At 35.0% G+C, this 17,817-nt stretch overlaps 3 protein-coding genes across 7 annotated transcripts; all 3 read right to left on the bottom strand.

The window, feature by feature from the left end:
* On the bottom strand, nt 925-5,734 carry LOC105173103 (mitochondrial carrier protein MTM1). 3 transcript variants are annotated; one of them, XM_011094753.2, is made up of 10 exons: nt 5,276-5,732; nt 4,461-4,535; nt 4,035-4,160; nt 3,193-3,252; nt 2,931-3,101; nt 2,573-2,672; nt 1,881-1,972; nt 1,656-1,805; nt 1,439-1,497; nt 925-1,272 (listed from the first exon to the last, which is right to left on the bottom strand). In XM_011094753.2, the coding sequence occupies exons 1-10, from the start codon at nt 5,495-5,497 to the stop codon at nt 1,119-1,121; spliced, it is 1,209 nt and encodes a 402-aa protein (XP_011093055.1). In that variant the 5' UTR covers nt 5,498-5,732; the 3' UTR covers nt 925-1,118. The 3 variants fall into 3 exon arrangements, with proteins under 3 accessions (XP_011093055.1, XP_020553495.1, XP_020553496.1); XM_020697836.1 differs by having other exon boundaries at nt 4,461-4,566; nt 5,276-5,418; XM_020697837.1 differs by lacking the exon at nt 1,439-1,497 and having other exon boundaries at nt 1,062-1,272; nt 5,276-5,734.
* On the bottom strand, nt 7,508-8,943 carry LOC105173145 (pathogenesis-related genes transcriptional activator PTI6). The gene has a single exon (XM_011094806.2). The coding sequence runs from the start codon at nt 8,481-8,483 to the stop codon at nt 7,536-7,538; it is 948 nt and encodes a 315-aa protein (XP_011093108.1). The 5' UTR covers nt 8,484-8,943; the 3' UTR covers nt 7,508-7,535.
* On the bottom strand, nt 11,253-14,145 carry LOC105173104 (ubiquitin-conjugating enzyme E2 28-like). Of its 3 annotated transcripts, none has more exons than XM_020697838.1 (5): nt 14,018-14,145; nt 13,820-13,920; nt 13,051-13,178; nt 12,309-12,413; nt 11,253-11,642 (listed from the first exon to the last, which is right to left on the bottom strand). In XM_020697838.1, the coding sequence occupies exons 2-5, from the start codon at nt 13,887-13,889 to the stop codon at nt 11,499-11,501; spliced, it is 447 nt and encodes a 148-aa protein (XP_020553497.1). In that variant the 5' UTR covers nt 13,890-13,920; nt 14,018-14,145; the 3' UTR covers nt 11,253-11,498. The 3 variants fall into 3 exon arrangements, with proteins under 3 accessions (XP_020553497.1, XP_020553498.1, XP_011093056.1); XM_020697839.1 differs by having other exon boundaries at nt 13,820-13,923; nt 14,035-14,129; XM_011094754.2 differs by lacking the exon at nt 14,018-14,145 and having other exon boundaries at nt 13,820-13,970.

Raw genomic sequence — 17,817 nt, forward strand, 5'->3', positions numbered from 1 at the left:
TTATCATAGATTTTCGAGGAGGAGTAGAGGCAGGAAGAGATAAACAATAGAGTCTCCTGACCTGAAGTCGCTCAAACGCAAAAATAGAACCCCCTTCCCCCAATCTTGACAACCCTCTGCCCCCTACCATCGAGGGGAGTCGAGAATCCTTATTTGCCCTTGGCAGTGGCTCCTCCAAGACGCAACCTTTTCTTCCCTGCAATCTAAGCCAAAGAGCTTCTAGTGGGCATGAAAGTATTGAATCTTTTGGAATACGATGGAACAGAGGACCCACAAGAGTACTAGGACATATTTTATGTTAAAATTGATTGATACGACTTAAGTGATGCCGCCTATTGCAAGGTCTTCCGAACTACGCTATCCAAGTGTGCTCTGGCGTGGTTCATCCAATTACCAGCTGGAACTATCTTCAGCCTAGAACAATTGACCTAACGTTTTTTACATCACTTCTTCATTAACAAGAAAGTCCAAAAACACGGCCGCATATCTATTCACCATTCGCCAAAAGAAAAATGAGCCGTTAAGAGACTATGTTCAAAGATTTGTGGAGTTTGTGTACAAGGTGCCAAATGTCAACCATGAGTTATTGACCAACATCATTCAACAAAACTTGCTACCAGGAAGATTCAAAGAGTTTATAGTCTCAAGAGGAAGGGTAGGGAGGAGAAGAAAGGCCGAAGAATGCTCCTCATTTCACTGAATGAAAGCAACACTTAAGCAGAGCACTCCGTTTGAGGAATTTGTGATAGAAGTGTTCTTGGCCATTGAACATAAAAGCTCTAAGGAGAAAATCGTCAGCATCCTCAAGATAACAATTCATATAATTTATGCTTAGGAAAGAAAAAATAATAAGGACTACACAAAAAGAAAAAACGAGAACAGTTCGAAATTTAATTTTGAGCGATGGAAAAAAACTCTAAACAATTTTTAGAATAAGTACACGACAAAATCTATTAAGAGAATCAAGAAGAAGACGGTACCAGGTGTCAAGATCAAAAACAGAGAAAGACAATTACAAAATATTTGAATCATGTGCAAAGCACGTATTCTATATCCTGGTGAGTAAGAGGGGTAATCTTCGTATAAAGACCACATTCCTTGGACGACATTTTGAAGGGTCAGCCATGTCCTTTGCCAATATCATTCTCTGTCTGCAAATAATGCAATGCATACTTGACAACTTCATAGAAAGAAACCACGATCCCAACTGAAGGGCCTGCTCGAGCAACTCGAGGACCAGCTCCCGTAAATAATCCCTTAATACCTCCATCCCTAATTCACAAGTAAAAAGATAAGGGTGAGAGGGAGAGAGACTACCAGAATATATAAACTATCCACCTCTCTGTTGTTCTGATCTTATAAAACAAGAATCAAAAACTGTTTAAAATTTTACAAAACCATCCATAGGAAAAACATGGAAAAAGGTTGTAATGTAAACCTCCAGATCTCAACCAAAGTTTGCCTTGTCGTCATTTTCAATGCTCGCATGTGATCTTTCTGAAAGTTTAAACAGATCTTCATAAGAAAAGGAGGAACCAACTTATACACCAATTTCATCTGAAGATGCATCTCATATAACATATAGCCAGGAGGGTAGCACTAAGTTTAATCATTGACGAGAATAAATCAACCAAGATGATGAAAAACAAAGCCACCTCAATCTGCCGCCGGGTCCTAGCAACGTCCAGAGGACATGTTGTAGCGGCTGCAAGGCTCCCTGCCACAAAACCAGCACAAAAGTTTGCTCCAAGGATACTGGATGCACTGGCTTCCTCACCTATGCTGCTCAGAATTTTTCTTCGAAGCTTCATTGAAGGGGCAAGAGTAAGATACCAGAAATCCAAACAAGTCCAAGCAGAAGCATGTATTAAATCACTTACAGGCTCTAGCGATGACCAGCAAACGGCAGAGAAAGGAACATCACGGGCAAGTTGTCCTCCAAGCCCAGTCCATAAAATGCGGAAGCTTTGAACTGGAGCAATCGTAAAATGCTGATGTATCACTTCAAATTTCGGGGTCCCGGAGATTCATATGGATACAGTAATAAAAAGTAGAACACAAAACAAAATCCAGAAAATACTTGAAATGATTAAATCAAAGGAAGCACTTACAGAGAATAAGTGGAAACAGAATAATGGAGGCCTAAATTTTCAGTAATATGTCTAGCACTATATTTTCAATCAGCTTAGTGGATAATGCTAGTCTAACCATAAAGATACAGGTAGACTGTTACATCATAAGAGTTACATATTCACCGCAGGTGTGTGCAAGTTTTATACGATTATCTGTTACCCATAATGTATTTCATAATAGCAATATGACTGCTAACCCAGTTTAGTGAAGCTATAGAACTGGAATTTCACTTTTAAGCCGGATAAAATAGATCTTAGAGAAAAAGGACCTCAAGCAACACAAGGACACCCAAAAAGAAATCAGTCAATGTTCCTGCTAAGCATTGATATCTAAAGGATTTTCTGATTTTGACTAAAAAGCTCGACTACAGAAAATTTGCAAAGTAGAGAATGGATCTTCTAGATACAAACACAAAAGTATAAGTTCATAGGCACCACACATGCTTGATTATTATTAGCAGTCTTGACAGGAGAGACGACCCCAATCAAAGTTTTCAATACTCCAGGAGGCTTTACATTAGCTTGGCTGTGTTGGAATGCCTGTGACCAGAAACATTGCCGACATACAATTAAATAGAGAAGATATATATATTAAAACAAGGGTCTACAGAAAGATCCATCAGTGATTAAATTGTAAGCAGAACTTGGTCATACTTTTGAATGAGATTATATACATACTGAAAGGTGCAGAATTAATTACAAATATTAAAACAATTTTTTTCTGACCAATATATAGCTATGCCATAGAGACAAAATAGCTACTTCTCATCAGATCACTAATATAGACTGTCACATTACCTGCATGCGTGTTCTTGCAAGTTCAACGGGATAACAGGTGATGCATGCTGTTGATCGTGCTAAGGATCCTGCAAATAGGGGAACATATGGTGTCATGGCTGGAGCATTCCGAGACGTAACCTCTTCCATGTAGTTGCGCAAAATATCATACAGTGGCATATAAATTCCCACCTGCAAGTAATAGTCAGACGGAATTGAACAGAGAGCTGGAAAAATATTATACAAAAGACCGGTTGTCTTAAGTTCGAAGAGGGGAACATACAGAAGGTACCGCCAACGCTAAACTAGCATTAGTTCCTCTCCACAATCTTGAGAATCCTTCCTGGAAAGTTCCCATGGTTAGAGTTATTTTGACAAAAGGCTTAATGTAGAGAGTATGTAACATGACATGTAGATGTACTTTACAAAACATTACAAAAGCTAAGGAAACAGAAGAATCATTATAACAAACTCCAAGAGGCTTTGCAGCAAAGAGACTTCAATTCATTTTGCCTTTGCCCGAATAAAAAAGGCTTACTTAACGTATACTGAAACAAGGACAGTCACCAATTGAGAGAAAAGAATCAATTTACAAGGGAAAAAAAAACAAAACAAGAGGTTTTTGAAAAACTATTCTTAACTAATCAACTACTTGCTTGATGCCCAAAACAATATGTCCTATGTTGAAAATCTGTTGATTTATTCTGTACAGCAAGTATATGGTGTACACTTACCTAATTAGATTAGTCGATCCCTGAATTATAGGGATGCGATGCCAAATTTCTTGGGATTGATTTAGAGGTCAAACTTTCCTAATTAGGCTCACAGTTGTTTGTAAATATTAGCATTGTACTGCTCACTAAGAGATACAGAAAAAGAATCCGGTTTTCTCTACATCCTGGAATTCAAATTAAGAACTAAAGAAATTTTATTATGTTTAGCATACCCAAACAGATGAATTAAGTTCGTTATACTTCTGATGCTGGCAATTTCTTGAGAAGGTCAAGAAATTGTGGGAGGCTTGAAGTCATAATATGAGCTCAAGATCAATATGAATTCATAGACCTTATACTTGAAATCACTGAGGATATTTCTAACTTATGCTCTTCAATCTGGATAGCCTACCTGTCGTATTACTTTGTATAATACATCAAATGTTCCTCTATAACGGGTACAATCTGGAGAGCATGTTGGTTGACTGCCAACAGGTGCATAAGCAGATGATGGCATATACTTCCTTTCTTGCAGCATCTGAATACATTCCCAGAGCAAAAGCTATTATGAGAATTCAGTTACTTGATAAAGCATAGCAAGAATTCATCTACTGAAATGCAGTATATGAAAATGAAATGAGAGACTCCTTCTTGATTAGTTCCAATTGATGATGTGGCATCCATGAGGTGGAGCAACATTCCCAGCGCTATTAGTTATGATATATTAAGAGAAAGACAAGTAACAACAAATACAAGCCACCAATATGCCTTCAGGATCCTTAAGCCCTATTCTTTAATAAAAGGAAAAAAAAATATCAGATTGCCCTGATTGCTATACCGTGTTTGTTCCGGAGCATGCTGTCTGACATAAGCGATCATAGGGAACCCCAGCAGCCTGAGCTTGTAACCTTGTCTGAATTAAGAAGCCAAATATCAACCAAGTGCTGAAAGTGTAAGATAAAATCAAATCCACTACTGAAGTACAGAAAATAAAGCAAAAGCAACAAACTATAGTAAAAGTACGCCCTCACAGCACACTAACTAATAAGAAATTCAGAAGATTGAACCTATTCAAATTTATCTACACATCAAAAGCAATCCGAAGAATTGAATAAAACTCCAGATTTACAGCAAGAATACTTGAGATTCACTAATCCGAGGCATAAAGGAGCGCAGGTGGCTATTGTAGACATAGAGAACCAAATGGATCATAAGGTATGCATGAAGCAAACTGGAGACTAGACATACTTTAAGAACAACAAGAAGCAGATAGTCGAAACAAAAATGAAAATGATAAGACAAAATCCCTGAACAGAAGGAAACCAACTAGTTATCAACAATTTTTTGACAAATGCCAGATTCTCATTTAAACATAATCTTAGAAAAAACATCAAACAAGGCAGAGAGTTAACTCATAGACATTCAAGACCAACTAAAACTCTATAGAACAATTAAACAAACAGGCACCACATGTCAATTGATTTAGCTAATCTTTAAGTAATTCAGAGAAAGGGGCCGCCTGAAAAACCTCTTATGAGTCTACTTAGCTTCTACTAAAGTAAATTAAACACGCGCATTCTCAAAACTAATTAAATTGCATATGAACATCCATAAATACCTCCCAGAAAATTAAAAAAAAAAAAAAAAGTGCACCTTGGCAACATCAAGAGGGTTGACAATGATGGCGGAGATCACGGCGGCGCCGGCAGCAGCAAACGCCCTCTCCCCAAAACTCAACTCCACTTCAAAAATTTTGGAATTGGACGATTCTTCATTGAAAGACTCCGCTTTTACCATGTTCCTATCCAGTTCGACTTTTCTTGTTGCTGTCAATCCTATCCATGAAGGCAGACTTTGTCTTGAAGAACCCACCATTAGAGAATAAGTCTTTTTCCCACTAAACTTCCAAGATTTTAGGAAAGCTGAAACTAGTGAGAATATTATTTGCAGGAGATCGGAGTAGATCAATCAGTTATTCTTTTCCTTTTTGGTATTCTGGGTTTTGATTCCCGGCGTGGAAATGAGCGCCAAGGGCGCCAAACATTGCGGAAGAATAGTCAAGAGGAGGTTTATACGTCGCCGATTTCATGAGAACAAGCAAAAGTACTTTATTCCTAAGGTCGTGTTTGGGGAAGTCACCAAACCAAAAACAAATTTATATTGTCTTTGTACAAAGATCCATATTTTTTTAATGGGCTAAATAAAATGAGCTAAAAATCTTTTTGTACTTTGAAAATAGAAGAAATCTCTCTTAATATTTCATTAAACATAGTTTACTTGTCCTTTTCTATTAAATTGACTGAACGGCGTTAATTTTTTTTTCATATAATTATTATGTCCTTTTTATTATATATTATTTCTTATTTTAATGATCGTTCAATTTTTTTTATTAAATAATTATCATCAAATTTAATTATTTATTCTCAATCATTAAATTTTAAAAAACTAAAAAAATTTAAATTCAATAAATTATTTAACTTATATTATATATAAATAATTTAAAATTATTAAAAAATCCCTCGCCCCTGTCGTCCTCGGGACGGGGGCAACTGAATGGGAGCGCGTCCCATAAGACGCCGTCACCCCCATATCTAGGCGACAGCTAGACGGAGCCGTCGTGTCCCATACCAAGTATAGGAGGTAGTGGGGTCGCGTCTAGTTTTTTCTTAAAGTTCTTATTATTTAAATTAATTATATTCATTAAATATATATTTTAGTTAATAAGAATAATTTTAGATAATTATAGTAATTATTATATTACCTAACCATTTTGTATCATATATATATGTATATTGGATTCCTTTTTTAGTTTAGTACATATAATACTAATTTAAACTATTTTATGTATCTAAATTCTAAAAATAAAATTTAGTATATTAATCTTTATAATGTAATTATTTATTTTTTAGAATTTTAATATCTAATATAAATATATTTAAAAATAAAATTATTTATATTTTTAGAAGAGATAAAAATGCAAAAAAAAAATCTTAAAAAAAACTAATTTGACCATGGCAATTTAGATACAATATAAGGGCATTTTAATCAATTAAGAAAAAAAAGATCAAAACATGCAAAAATGTCAAGCCCAAACGCACTTCAGGCGCGTACACCCCATCTTTCGTTAATTTCTAACAGAAATGGGGTTTTGTGCTGAAAACATAGAGGGTCCTATTTCTAAATCACATGTGGAATTTTAGCTATTTCACAAAAATGCAGGGGGATAAAATGGAGTTTAGCCTATTTATTGGCAGGTGAAATTATATTTTTTAAATTCCCTACGGTAGGGGATTCGATATTTTTGGTTCTCTGCTTTATGGTATCTAGAAAATAATTTTAATATTGAAAAAGTTCGACATATTTAGTCTTATACTTTATGAAAATTTCAAAATGGTCATAACATTGGCAAAACTCGACACATTTAGTCCTAAAATTTGAAAAGTAAAGACTAAATGCGTCGGAATTTCTTTATTATTTTGACCATTCAAAAATTTCCAACTCTCACAATATGGGATCCCATAACATCCCAATCTTTATCAAGAGAAAGTTTTTAAATAGGACACGCAGATTGATCCCATAACATCACAGTATGACACATTCAGTGAATTTTGATTAACAAGAGACTTATTTGTTAGACGAAAGCAAACTTCGAGAGTGTTTGATTTAATTTCTCAAACCACAAAGAGCATATGTATAATTATACCAAATCTCACGAGAAGGGAGTATAACTATATATCCCTTCAGAGTAATTAGTATATTTTCAATTAATATTGTATATCTAAATGCACGAAATAATTTGTAGTTCTATATTAAATACACAAATTGGCGTACACTTGATATAACTAATGAAATATTAATACACATATCCAAAAATAAATACTTATGTACCATAAATTCCATGTCATTCTCAGACTTACCAAAAACCATCCACAAACAATTCATCCACATCCCATGTTAAGGATTCTAAATCATCACCCAACTCAATAAAATCCTCCTCTAACCTAATTTCATCGTAAATTAATGGCGTTGGGGATCTAAAATCAAAATAATTATTCGAAAAATATTGATCCCATACTGCACAATCATTTATAAAAAAATCTCCTTCGCTGCTTCTTCCAATCGGGGCTGGGGCGGGTTCGACTTTTGAACATGAGTTTGTCGGGTTTAACTGATCCATATCGTTGTTAATGTTTTTAAATTCGGACCGGACGAATGTTGCACTATTAGTATTAATCTTCAAAACAGAGGTGGGCGAGCGTAGATTCTCACACCACTCCTCCTTGCGCGATTCATACCCGGAAACACACGTCACATCAGCCTCCGGTGGTTTTGTAAAATTGGTCACGGCGTTCGGACCTCGTATTTGAATCGCTGCCCTGTCATAAGCCGTCGCCGCCTCCTCTGCAGTGTCATAAGTCCCTAGCCAAACCCTAGTCCGCCGAGTCGGATCACGTATCTCCGCCGCCCATTTCCCCCAGGGCCGCTGCCTTACTCCCCGAAACTTCTTCCCCTTCCCCCCCACTAAAGGCTCCGCCGACGCTTCATGCGGCAGTGACGGCGGCCTCTTTTTCTTCGTCAAGTTTCTGCTACTCTCTCCATCGTTTCTGTCGGGATAAACACTCACCCTCACCATCCTAACCTCATTCACATGCTTCTTCACCCGACGGAGACTTTCGCCTTCATCACTTGAAGAATCCGTAGCATCGCGATCAGTAACTAGAATCCTCACTAGACGCGGCGTTTTGGGGCTGAAACCACCGCCGCCGCTTGGATGATTCTTCAAAGACGCTGGAGAAACCGACTTGGTGGTGGTGGTTATATGAACAGACAATTTAACGGGTTCTGAGATTTTTGAGGTCATTCAACGACTTGTGGTATCACGTGAAAAGGCAGAAGAATAGTGGAAGAAAATTCAAACTGAAATTAAGCACAAAAATTTGAGCAACAGTTAGCGGAAAAAGAGGATTAATGGAGCGGAAAAGGTCTTGTTTTGGAGTAACCGATGGTTGATGATGAATGAGAGTAAGAACAGAGAGAACGAAGGAGAAGGGGAAAGATTTGAAATTTTTTGCTGATGGAAATGAGGGAATAAAATGTGAAGAATGGTCTTTTATAGCAATATTCTTAGATGTCCGTATTCTTGATGTTTGATTTGCAAATTGGATGAATTTTAACTACAGAGGAAGTTATTTGTTAGTCGTAAACAAATGTTAGAGGCTTTAGATGTAGTTTTTCAAATTATATGGAGGCCACATGTAATTATATCAAAAGTTAGGGGAAGGCGGTGTATCATCCTTAATTTATAAGATTATATCTACAGATAAATATACTTTTCTCTCCTAAAGTTTGGTGTAATTAGATATCGACCCCCTGTGATTTTAAAAAATTATATTTATTACCTCTAAAGTTTGCTTTTGCCTAACAAATAAGTCCTTCTGTTAGTTCAAATTCATTGAATTTCTTGATATTAATAAAAAAACTTAATAAAAATCGACTATTTACTCTATTTGTGATTGCAAGTCAAACAAATCTTTCATGACTAAACTAGTTGTATAAACAATGAAGATATACCTCCTCACATGCATTAACGTGTGAAGATATATAAGAGTAATTTGGTCATAAAAAGATTTATTTGATTTACAATAAATCAGTATTAAATCAATTGGGGGCAAATATGGAGTTTTATCTATTTTTTGGTTAATATCATCAAATTCGATGAATTTTGACTAACGAGTAGACTTATTTGTTTGATAGAATTAAATTTCAAGGATACTAGATATAATTTTTCAAATCACATAAAATTTACGTGTAATTACACTAAATTTTTGAGAAAAAAAAATATAATTATCCCTTATATATATCAATTCTTGCAGCTTATTGGTAGAATAGTAGATCCATGCACTTAAACTTGGACTTTCTTTCACTTTTTATTGTATTCAAATACTTTATTTATTGCTACAGCTAAATTCATACACTATGTTTGTTTTCATTTCCAACTCATTTTCGAGACAAGTCAAAATATACCCAATGTTTGTCATCATTCAAAAACACCTTATTTAGGTGTTTTTAACTGTTTTAGCATAAAAACAAACATATATATACACACATATATACATAAATATATATAAGAAAGGCATGATTTGACAATGAATAGTAATTTTTGTCTCCCAAAATACAACATTAAACATATAATACTTATTTTAAATTATCTCCAAAGACATGATTTGACAATGAATAATAATTTTTGTCTTCCAAAACACAACATTAAATATATAATACTTATATTAAATTATCTCCAAAAACAAATCCAAACATACATACTATCTCTAACACACACTTATTTATCTTTATTTTTCTCTCTTTATTTCCACAAAACACAACAAAACACTCAAAAAACGAATCCAAATATTATGATAATTTTCTTCACAAATAACATCAAAGGGGAAGAATCTATTAGTTGTTGATATTTGGTAATTTGACTTTGACTTTTGCAATGATAAAAACTTGAGCTTGAAGCAAAAGTAAAACATTTCCACACACAGGCAGATTCCAAAGGGACCCACCTCAGAATCCATCCCTCTATGTGTATATATATATATATTCTACTACCACTTAATAATATTCACGAACAAAATTTTTTAAATTCATACCAACCAACATATTATATCCTTATATATTTCATTTCATTTTAATAAAATAATATTGTTATTTACATCATTATGTATATATTTAATCTAACATTTACAACATATACTTAAATCGCAATTTAAAAATAACACTATTTGATAATTCATTCGGTTGGGGAACAAAATAATAATAGTTTTTCGTCGAGGAGTTTTAAATCTAAATTACTTCTACTTGTTTGATACGAGGAAAATAGATCGAAAAGAACATATTATTTTCTATAATTTTACTGAAAACCCTTATCTTCATTTTGTATTAAAAAATAAATAAATTAATATTATACTAATATAATTTTAGTATATCAAAAATTTAAAAAACTTTTTAATAAAAATATTTATCAAGCAAGAACAAAAATATTTTTTATTAATAAAAATATTCATTGTTAACTTTGGTACAATAGGCTTTTAACGATTTTGTTATCTTTTGTCTGGCGATTCCGTACAGTATTTATAGGGGAAAAGATAAAATAATTAAAGAAAAATTATATATATATGGGCAGTAAAATAAATAAAAGCAAAATATATATTTATCTTTTTGGCATTATACTTTCACTTTTCTGCTCAATTTTTAGGCAATAAAATAAATAAAAGCAAAAATTCCAAGTGAAATTACATTTTTAGGCTTTAGGGAAGAAGAATAATGGTATTTTTGTATACATACTAAGATAATGAACTTCTCATTCCCAAACCACGACAACATTATTCCACTTTATAACAACAAGTACATCACCGATGATGTCTTAACTCAGTGGTCGTGGCTGAGGCACAAGTCCCGTTGATAAACTCAAGATATGAGTATTTATCTCACTTACTGTGAATTTATTGTAATACGAGTTTAATGAACGAGCAACGTATTTATCAGTTTATTAACATTAACAAAAATTATGCAATCACCGTTTCAATCAAATAAAAAGGCAAAAGTACATCTAACGGCTCACTTCCAAGTGAGTAGCATGAAACAGAGAAAACTGCAAATCAATTAAGTTAAAAATTTCCAAGTGAAGGGAACAAAAGAGTTTGCCCAACCTTACACATTGAACAAGATCAATAAACCATGTACCAAGTCTTTCTCGACAGTCATTTTTCTTATCAACAGTTCAAACCCATAATTGCATCAGATGCAGGCTCTTCTTGACAGAACAGCCACATCATTCTTAACATAAACGCAATCTAAGCCTTTGCGAAAAATCACACTAACCCATCGCGTATTTCTGGGTCCAGCTCCTAGCAGTTTGCTCGTACTTGGTCCTGTCCGTCTTGTACATATGTGCGATTTCTGGCACCAAGGGGTCGTCGGGGTTTGGGTCCGTCAAGAGTGAACAGATGGAGAGCAACACCTGAAGGCATTTATGCAGTTATGACTACAATTTCACAACAGTACGAGATTCGATTCTTGAGCAAATAAATAATGATCGGCGATGACATATGTTCAGAACTAATCTGCAAGAACAATAGTAGGAGTAGAACGCAAAGAGACATGGGGGTTCCTCCTTTATCCATCTACAGTCACTTACTATTGTATGCTCCCTAAAATGTTAGATATGTACAACACTTTGGCGCTACTATGTGAAGTTTTCTTTAAGTCGAGAAGGAAGCAAAGGGATAGCAGAAACAACAACAATCTCCAAGATGTTTACCTCACGTGGGCAAAGACACCCAAAAATTCAGGGTAAATCCAGAAAAAGAGTTAACCGCTACTAGGTATTGAGTTTCACAACTTTGAGAGCCCAAAATACAAAGGAAACCACTGAACTTGTTTCTAGCAAAATGTATACAGCCATTGTGCATTTCAGGTTATACATGTAAATTTGGCAACGAAATTGCTTCAGGAGCTCTTAGATCGCATATTGAGGTATATCATATCAAGAAGTTAAAAAGAATGCCTTGTCGGACTAGGAAAAAGGGAGGATTAATATGTTCATGGGGTTGCAAATTTTAAGGTGTAAACATTAGTTTGACACTGGCTACATAAACCACAAAAACCCAATGCAATGAAAAATAACCTTAGAAATCGTCAAGGCAGGGCTCCACTGCTCCTTTAAGATGTCAAGGCAAATGCTACCATTGCTATTAATATTTGGGTGAAAAACTTTTGTCCTGAATGCAACCTGCAATAGTCCAACCACAAGAAAAATGCATCCATATGTTCGTTACAATTTCAACAAGTTAGAATACAAAAAACTTTTGTCCTCAATGTAGAAAGAAAAATCCAGCCAGCAGCATAATGTAGTTTGAAACAAATTCCAAGAAAAGATCTTGATTCATCTTCAACCAACATATTATCTTCTAGCACTATCAAATATCAACTACCTTGCTCGAGCAATATTTGAGTTCACTTATATTACTGACAGTGTTTTAAAACTTGTTGAACAGTGGGAAGAACACAAAATATATCAAATAATGAAGCTTCGAATCAAGTCTGAATATATAAATATTACTAGAAAAATATAGGCAACTGCTAAAACAGAGACTCATCCATATATACAATATATGTATCATGACAAGAGAATAAGACACTCTGAACTCCTTAAAAAACTGAATGAGTGCAATACGGTGATTTGAAACTAGTCATCAATTAAATTATATTTTCACGAGCAACTACTCAGAGAACCTAGATCGACATGCAGTAGAACTTATAAACCTAGCTATGCGGATCTGCAATCATACAATCAAGAATACATGGCGGAATTCTCAAGTTGAGAAAGTAAAAATCAACAGTTCCAAACCAATATAACTCATCCGCACCTTTGGAGGTTTGAATGGGTAATCCGGGGGGAAATGAATAGTGACCAAAAACACGCCGCCTGCATAAGGGCTATCCTGCGGACCCATTATCGTTGCCTGCCAGTGAAACATGTCCTCACCAACAGGTCCTGTCACCATAGAGAATAGCCATGTCATATTTCCACACTTTGAACAAGAAACGCAATGGCAAATAAACTTCACCAATGGAGTATTTCTAATTATAAAAAGTTGCAAGTAAAAACCTCAGATGTGAGGATCCCAAAAACATAATTTACGAACTTCAGTCATATCATCAGAATATCCTCAGCAGCATTACAAAGACCAAAAAACAAGAATTAAGTTAATCAATCTCCACAAAATGCCCCAAGAAACTATTTTTATCTCTCCGTTCTTCGTTACTACTGAACATCAACAATGTCCAACCACAAACTTCAGTGGTCAAGACAGCTTTTTCACCACCACAAATTGGTGAAGACAACAAAAATCACGCAAACCCACATGGAGAACTTTCCATCTGACAATCGCATGTTTTCTACTCCCACAAGCCCACCCACAAATTCTCACAGCCAAGACAACTTTTTTACTCACGAGAAACGGCAAAAAACAGCAAAATTAAACAAGCCCAGATGCAAATATGTTCGTTCTCACAGAGATAAACATCAGAATGGCACAGATCAACCCCGAAAAATAAAGGGAAATTAAAAAGTTAATCATATAGACCAAATAAAAGCGAAAATAACAAAGAAAAAGAAAAGGGTCAGAGAAACACCTGCGCTGCAAGAAGTGGGAGGATCTTTCTGCAAATCCTTAAGCTCCTTCAAGATCCGTTTCGAAGCCATCGAAGACAAAATCCGATCTGTTGAGTAACTCCTTCAAGAAGAAAGGAAACCCACAAATAAAAAATGTTAGATATTAACAAGAAACCTATACCTTGTGTATATGTATGAAGAAGTAAATGCGTGTTTACCTGGAGAGAGAGAGAGAGAGAGAGAGAGAGAGAGAGAGAGAGAATTGTCAGATTCTTTTCTTCTTTTCTCGTTGTTCAGCTGCGGCTTCTTGACGCGAAGAAACGACTTTGGAGAAAATGGAGTGACTTTTTATCTTCTTTTCATGGTTTCTTTTTCTTCAATTTACATTTTTTTTTTATAGATAAAGATGAAAATTCATATTTTTTTTTTTTATAAATGTAAATTTCATTTAAGTAAATGGTTCAGTACAATACAATAAGGAATGCAAAAGTGGTCATCTTGATAGGTCAAGAGATCCGCCATAAACGATAAAGTGCACAAGTACTAATTGAAGAAGATAAGTTTACACTCAATATCCGTTGTCGCACATCTTCAATAATCAGCTTCCCTAAGGAAGGTGCATCACGAGCCCCTCCATCAAATCGTCGGAGATTCGGCTCGCACCAAATGTGGTAGACAAGTGAGCTCAATAATGCATATATTCTTTTATAAAGACAAAATTGCATGTTTGCTCCAAAGTATAAAATTTGTCATATTAATCTCACATTCTCTGAAATAGACAATATCAATTCCATGTTTTAATAAAACATAGTAAAGTTAACGTGTAGTAAAAATTTGCAATATTTGGAGCTAACTTTGTAATATTTAGGACTAACTTTACACATTTTCTTAAAGTATAGGAATAAGTTTGCAATATTTTTTTAAAGTGTGAGATTAATATTGCAACGGTGGGATTAATTTTATAATATTTTCCTAAAGTGTGGGGCTAATATTAGCTATTTAAGAAGAAAAAATTACATAAAACCGCTATGTATTATGAAAACTAGGCTAAAAATCCCCCATATTATTTTTATATGAAAAAAACCCCGTGTTATTATAAATGACACTCACGTGCCCAATTCCGTCAGTGCTAGGTAATGGAACTAAATTTTAACTTAAATTTCTATTATACCCTTGTGACTTACTGCAGTAAAAAAAAAAAAAATGGGGGGGGGGGGGGAGATAAGACAGATTAGGGTTCACACGAATATGATTAGGGCACGATTATTTTGGGTTTAATATTACAAAATTCCCCTTTGTTTGCACAAGTTTAGTAGTCTTACGTTAGAAATTGAGTGTTATTGACTTTTGTGAAGCTTTTCATTGAAAATATAGCTGGGAACACGTGAAAATAAACGATAAGAATCTAAGGATTTTTACCCTAAATTTTTTGAAGTTTTTGTCTTTTTTACTGTGCGTAATGGAATCTGAGCATTTTTTTTTTTTGCTTGTACTTGGAGGAAAGCAACACAAAGCAAGGTAATTTGTTTTTGGCTTTGAAAGAGCTGGTAAGATGACAAGGGCGTACAGAGGCAAATAACAGTGTGAAAAGGTATGTATTCCTACCTCTTTAACCGAATATTTATTGAAAATTTTGATCGAATGCTTGGAACAGTGGATTCTTCCACTGTTGGTCCCCATACCCTAACTCCATTTGCATGAAAAGTTGTTATTTGGTTTATGAGTAATCTATCTTATAATTTTTTGTTGTCTTTATTTTCATTTAAATATTTGATAGTTGTCTGTTTTGTTGTATTTATTTTTATTTAAATATTTGATATTGTCTCTTTTGTTGTATTTATTTTTATTTAAATATTTAATAGTTGTCTCTTTTGTTGTATTTATTTTTATTTAAATATTTGATAGCCGCTGCAAAGTATGATAGTGTGTCTTTTGGTCCCTACACCCTGGTATGAGGTTGTGTACAATGTCTCTTTATGTTTTTGTTCCCACTTGTATGGATTTCTTGTTGAGTTTTTTGTTTGTATATTTAATTGCAGAATGGTGTTGGCTGATTATGCTGATTATGATGTATGGGTTGGTGGTGTAGTTGAATGGGTGCCTATAATTAGTTATGTAGGTGGTAGTAGATTAGGATTTTCAAATGTGGATAAGGAGAGATTGTATTACGGGAACTTACTAGAAATGTATGCTAAGCCAGGGGGTAAGGGGTTAAATGTGGTTGTTTATTATTGCTTACCTGGACACTTATTAGATAATGAACTTAGGATGTTGAATGAGGATGAGGGTATTAGAGAACTGTTGAGGGATTATAAGGGGTTGAATGTAATTCCCATATAGTTTGAAGAAAAATAGGGCCCACTAGTAGTTATTGATACTTGGGGTAATATCATCTCTACAGAAGAACAAATTTCCTTACTCCCTTTTCTTGATGAGTTTGAGCCCTTAAACCCGAGGCTGAAAGTAATGCCCCGATTCTTGATGAAACCATAAATGCCACTGAATTTGACTTTGATATTTCTGAGCCTGCAAATAACACAAACTCCCTATACAATTCTAAATCTATACACTATCATCATAATACTTCACCATTGTTTGAGGGGGAACATGGAGTTAATGGGGTTGAGGGGGAACAGGGAGTTGATGGGGGTAAAAGGGAACAGGTTGGTGGTGAAGAGGTTGAGAGGGATCAGGGAGTTGAAGAGGGTGAGGGGAAACAGATTGGTGGTGAAGAGGGGGATGAAAATGATTCCAGTTCTGAGGGACCAACAACATCTGAATGTCCTTCTTGAATGCTGGAAGATCTAGAAGGTCCTCTAGATGATGATATATTTGAAAATAGACCACATGACCATGCAAGAAAAATACTCAAAATCATTAGAGCATTTGTGATAGAACAAAAACGAAAGAAAAATGCAACAGAGCAACAGAGGCAGGAGGACAAGAGGAATATGGGGGCTGTGGGTTGGTTTACTGATGCATCAGAGGAGGATGACTTAGTTTTACTTAGGGGCTCAAATGATGAGGAACCTAGTTACCCAGTGTGGAATGAGAATATAGATTTGGGGAGTGAGGATTTAACAGTTGGAATGAAGTTTCCAACTAGGTGTTGAGGGATTGGGCTGTTAGAAGGGGTTGGGACTTAAAATTCCAACATAATGAGAGAAAAACAATAATAGGCACTTGCAAGCATGGATGTGACTGGGGGATCCATGCATCTCAAGTGATGAAAACAACCACATTTCAGATAAAATCAATAAAAGTCAACACACTTGTGCATACCTGACTGAAAACAAGTGGGCAAACTACAAATACTTGGGTAAGAGGATTGAGAATATCATTCGTGACAATCCAAATGAAGGCTTAATCTCACTAAAAAAACAAGATAAGGAGAGATATTCAGGTTGATTGCAGTTCGCACAAAGTGTACAGAGCTAAAAGATATGCACTCCAGTTGATTAAAGGTAACATAAAGCTGCAATTTGAAAGGTTGTATGATTACTATTCCACTATTGATAAGTGCAATCCTGGAAGTACTTTGGTGTTGAAGGTGGACAAGGAATTAAGTCCACCTGTACTCCAAAGAATGTACTTCTATCTGTGTGGTCTTAAAGAGGGGTTTTTAGATGGATGTAGGCTAATCATTGGCCTTAATGGGTGTTTTTAAAGAGTATTTACAGAGGCCAGTTGTTGACGACAGTAGGCAGAGATGGGAATGATAACATTTATCCAATTGCTATGGATTATATTGAAATAGAAAAATATGGTTGTTGAGAATGATTTTTGAATCTTCTGTTAAGGAATGTAGGATCAACTGATGAGAAGGGATGGACTTTCATTTCCGACTCAAAAGGGACTACTTGAGGCAGTCAGTACTCTGCCACCAAATGCAGAGCACAGATTTTGCTTAAAGCACATGTACAATAATTTCAAAGCAAAATTTAAGGGCCAACAATTGAAAAAAACTTTTGTGGAAAGCAACATCTACTTATAATCTGAATCAACATCTGAGAATAAT

The sequence above is a fragment of the Sesamum indicum genome, linkage group LG11 (assembly GCF_000512975.1).
Source record: "Sesamum indicum cultivar Zhongzhi No. 13 linkage group LG11, S_indicum_v1.0, whole genome shotgun sequence".
NCBI lineage: Eukaryota > Viridiplantae > Streptophyta > Magnoliopsida > Lamiales > Pedaliaceae > Sesamum > Sesamum indicum.

Coding starts and splice junctions, on each gene's coding strand:
- LOC105173103 (XM_011094753.2), bottom strand. CDS start 5,497: ATGGTGGGTTCTTCAAGACAAAGTCTGCCTTCATGGATAGGATTGACA. Junction 2,673..2,930: donor TTGCAAGAACACGCATGCAG/GTAATGTGACAG, acceptor TTCTGGTCACAG/GCATTCCAACACAGCCAAGC. Junction 1,498..1,655: donor GGACCCGGCGGCAGATTGAG/GTGGCTTTGTTT, acceptor TTAAACTTTCAG/AAAGATCACATGCGAGCATT.
- LOC105173145 (XM_011094806.2), bottom strand. CDS start 8,483: ATGACCTCAAAAATCTCAGAACCCGTTAAATTGTCTGTTCATATAACC.
- LOC105173104 (XM_020697838.1), bottom strand. CDS start 13,889: ATGGCTTCGAAACGGATCTTGAAGGAGCTTAAGGATTTGCAGAAAGAT. Junction 12,414..13,050: donor ACCCATTCAAACCTCCAAAG/GTGCGGATGAGT, acceptor GGACTATTGCAG/GTTGCATTCAGGACAAAAGT. Junction 11,643..12,308: donor CTGCCTTGACGATTTCTAAG/GTTATTTTTCAT, acceptor AAATGCCTTCAG/GTGTTGCTCTCCATCTGTTC.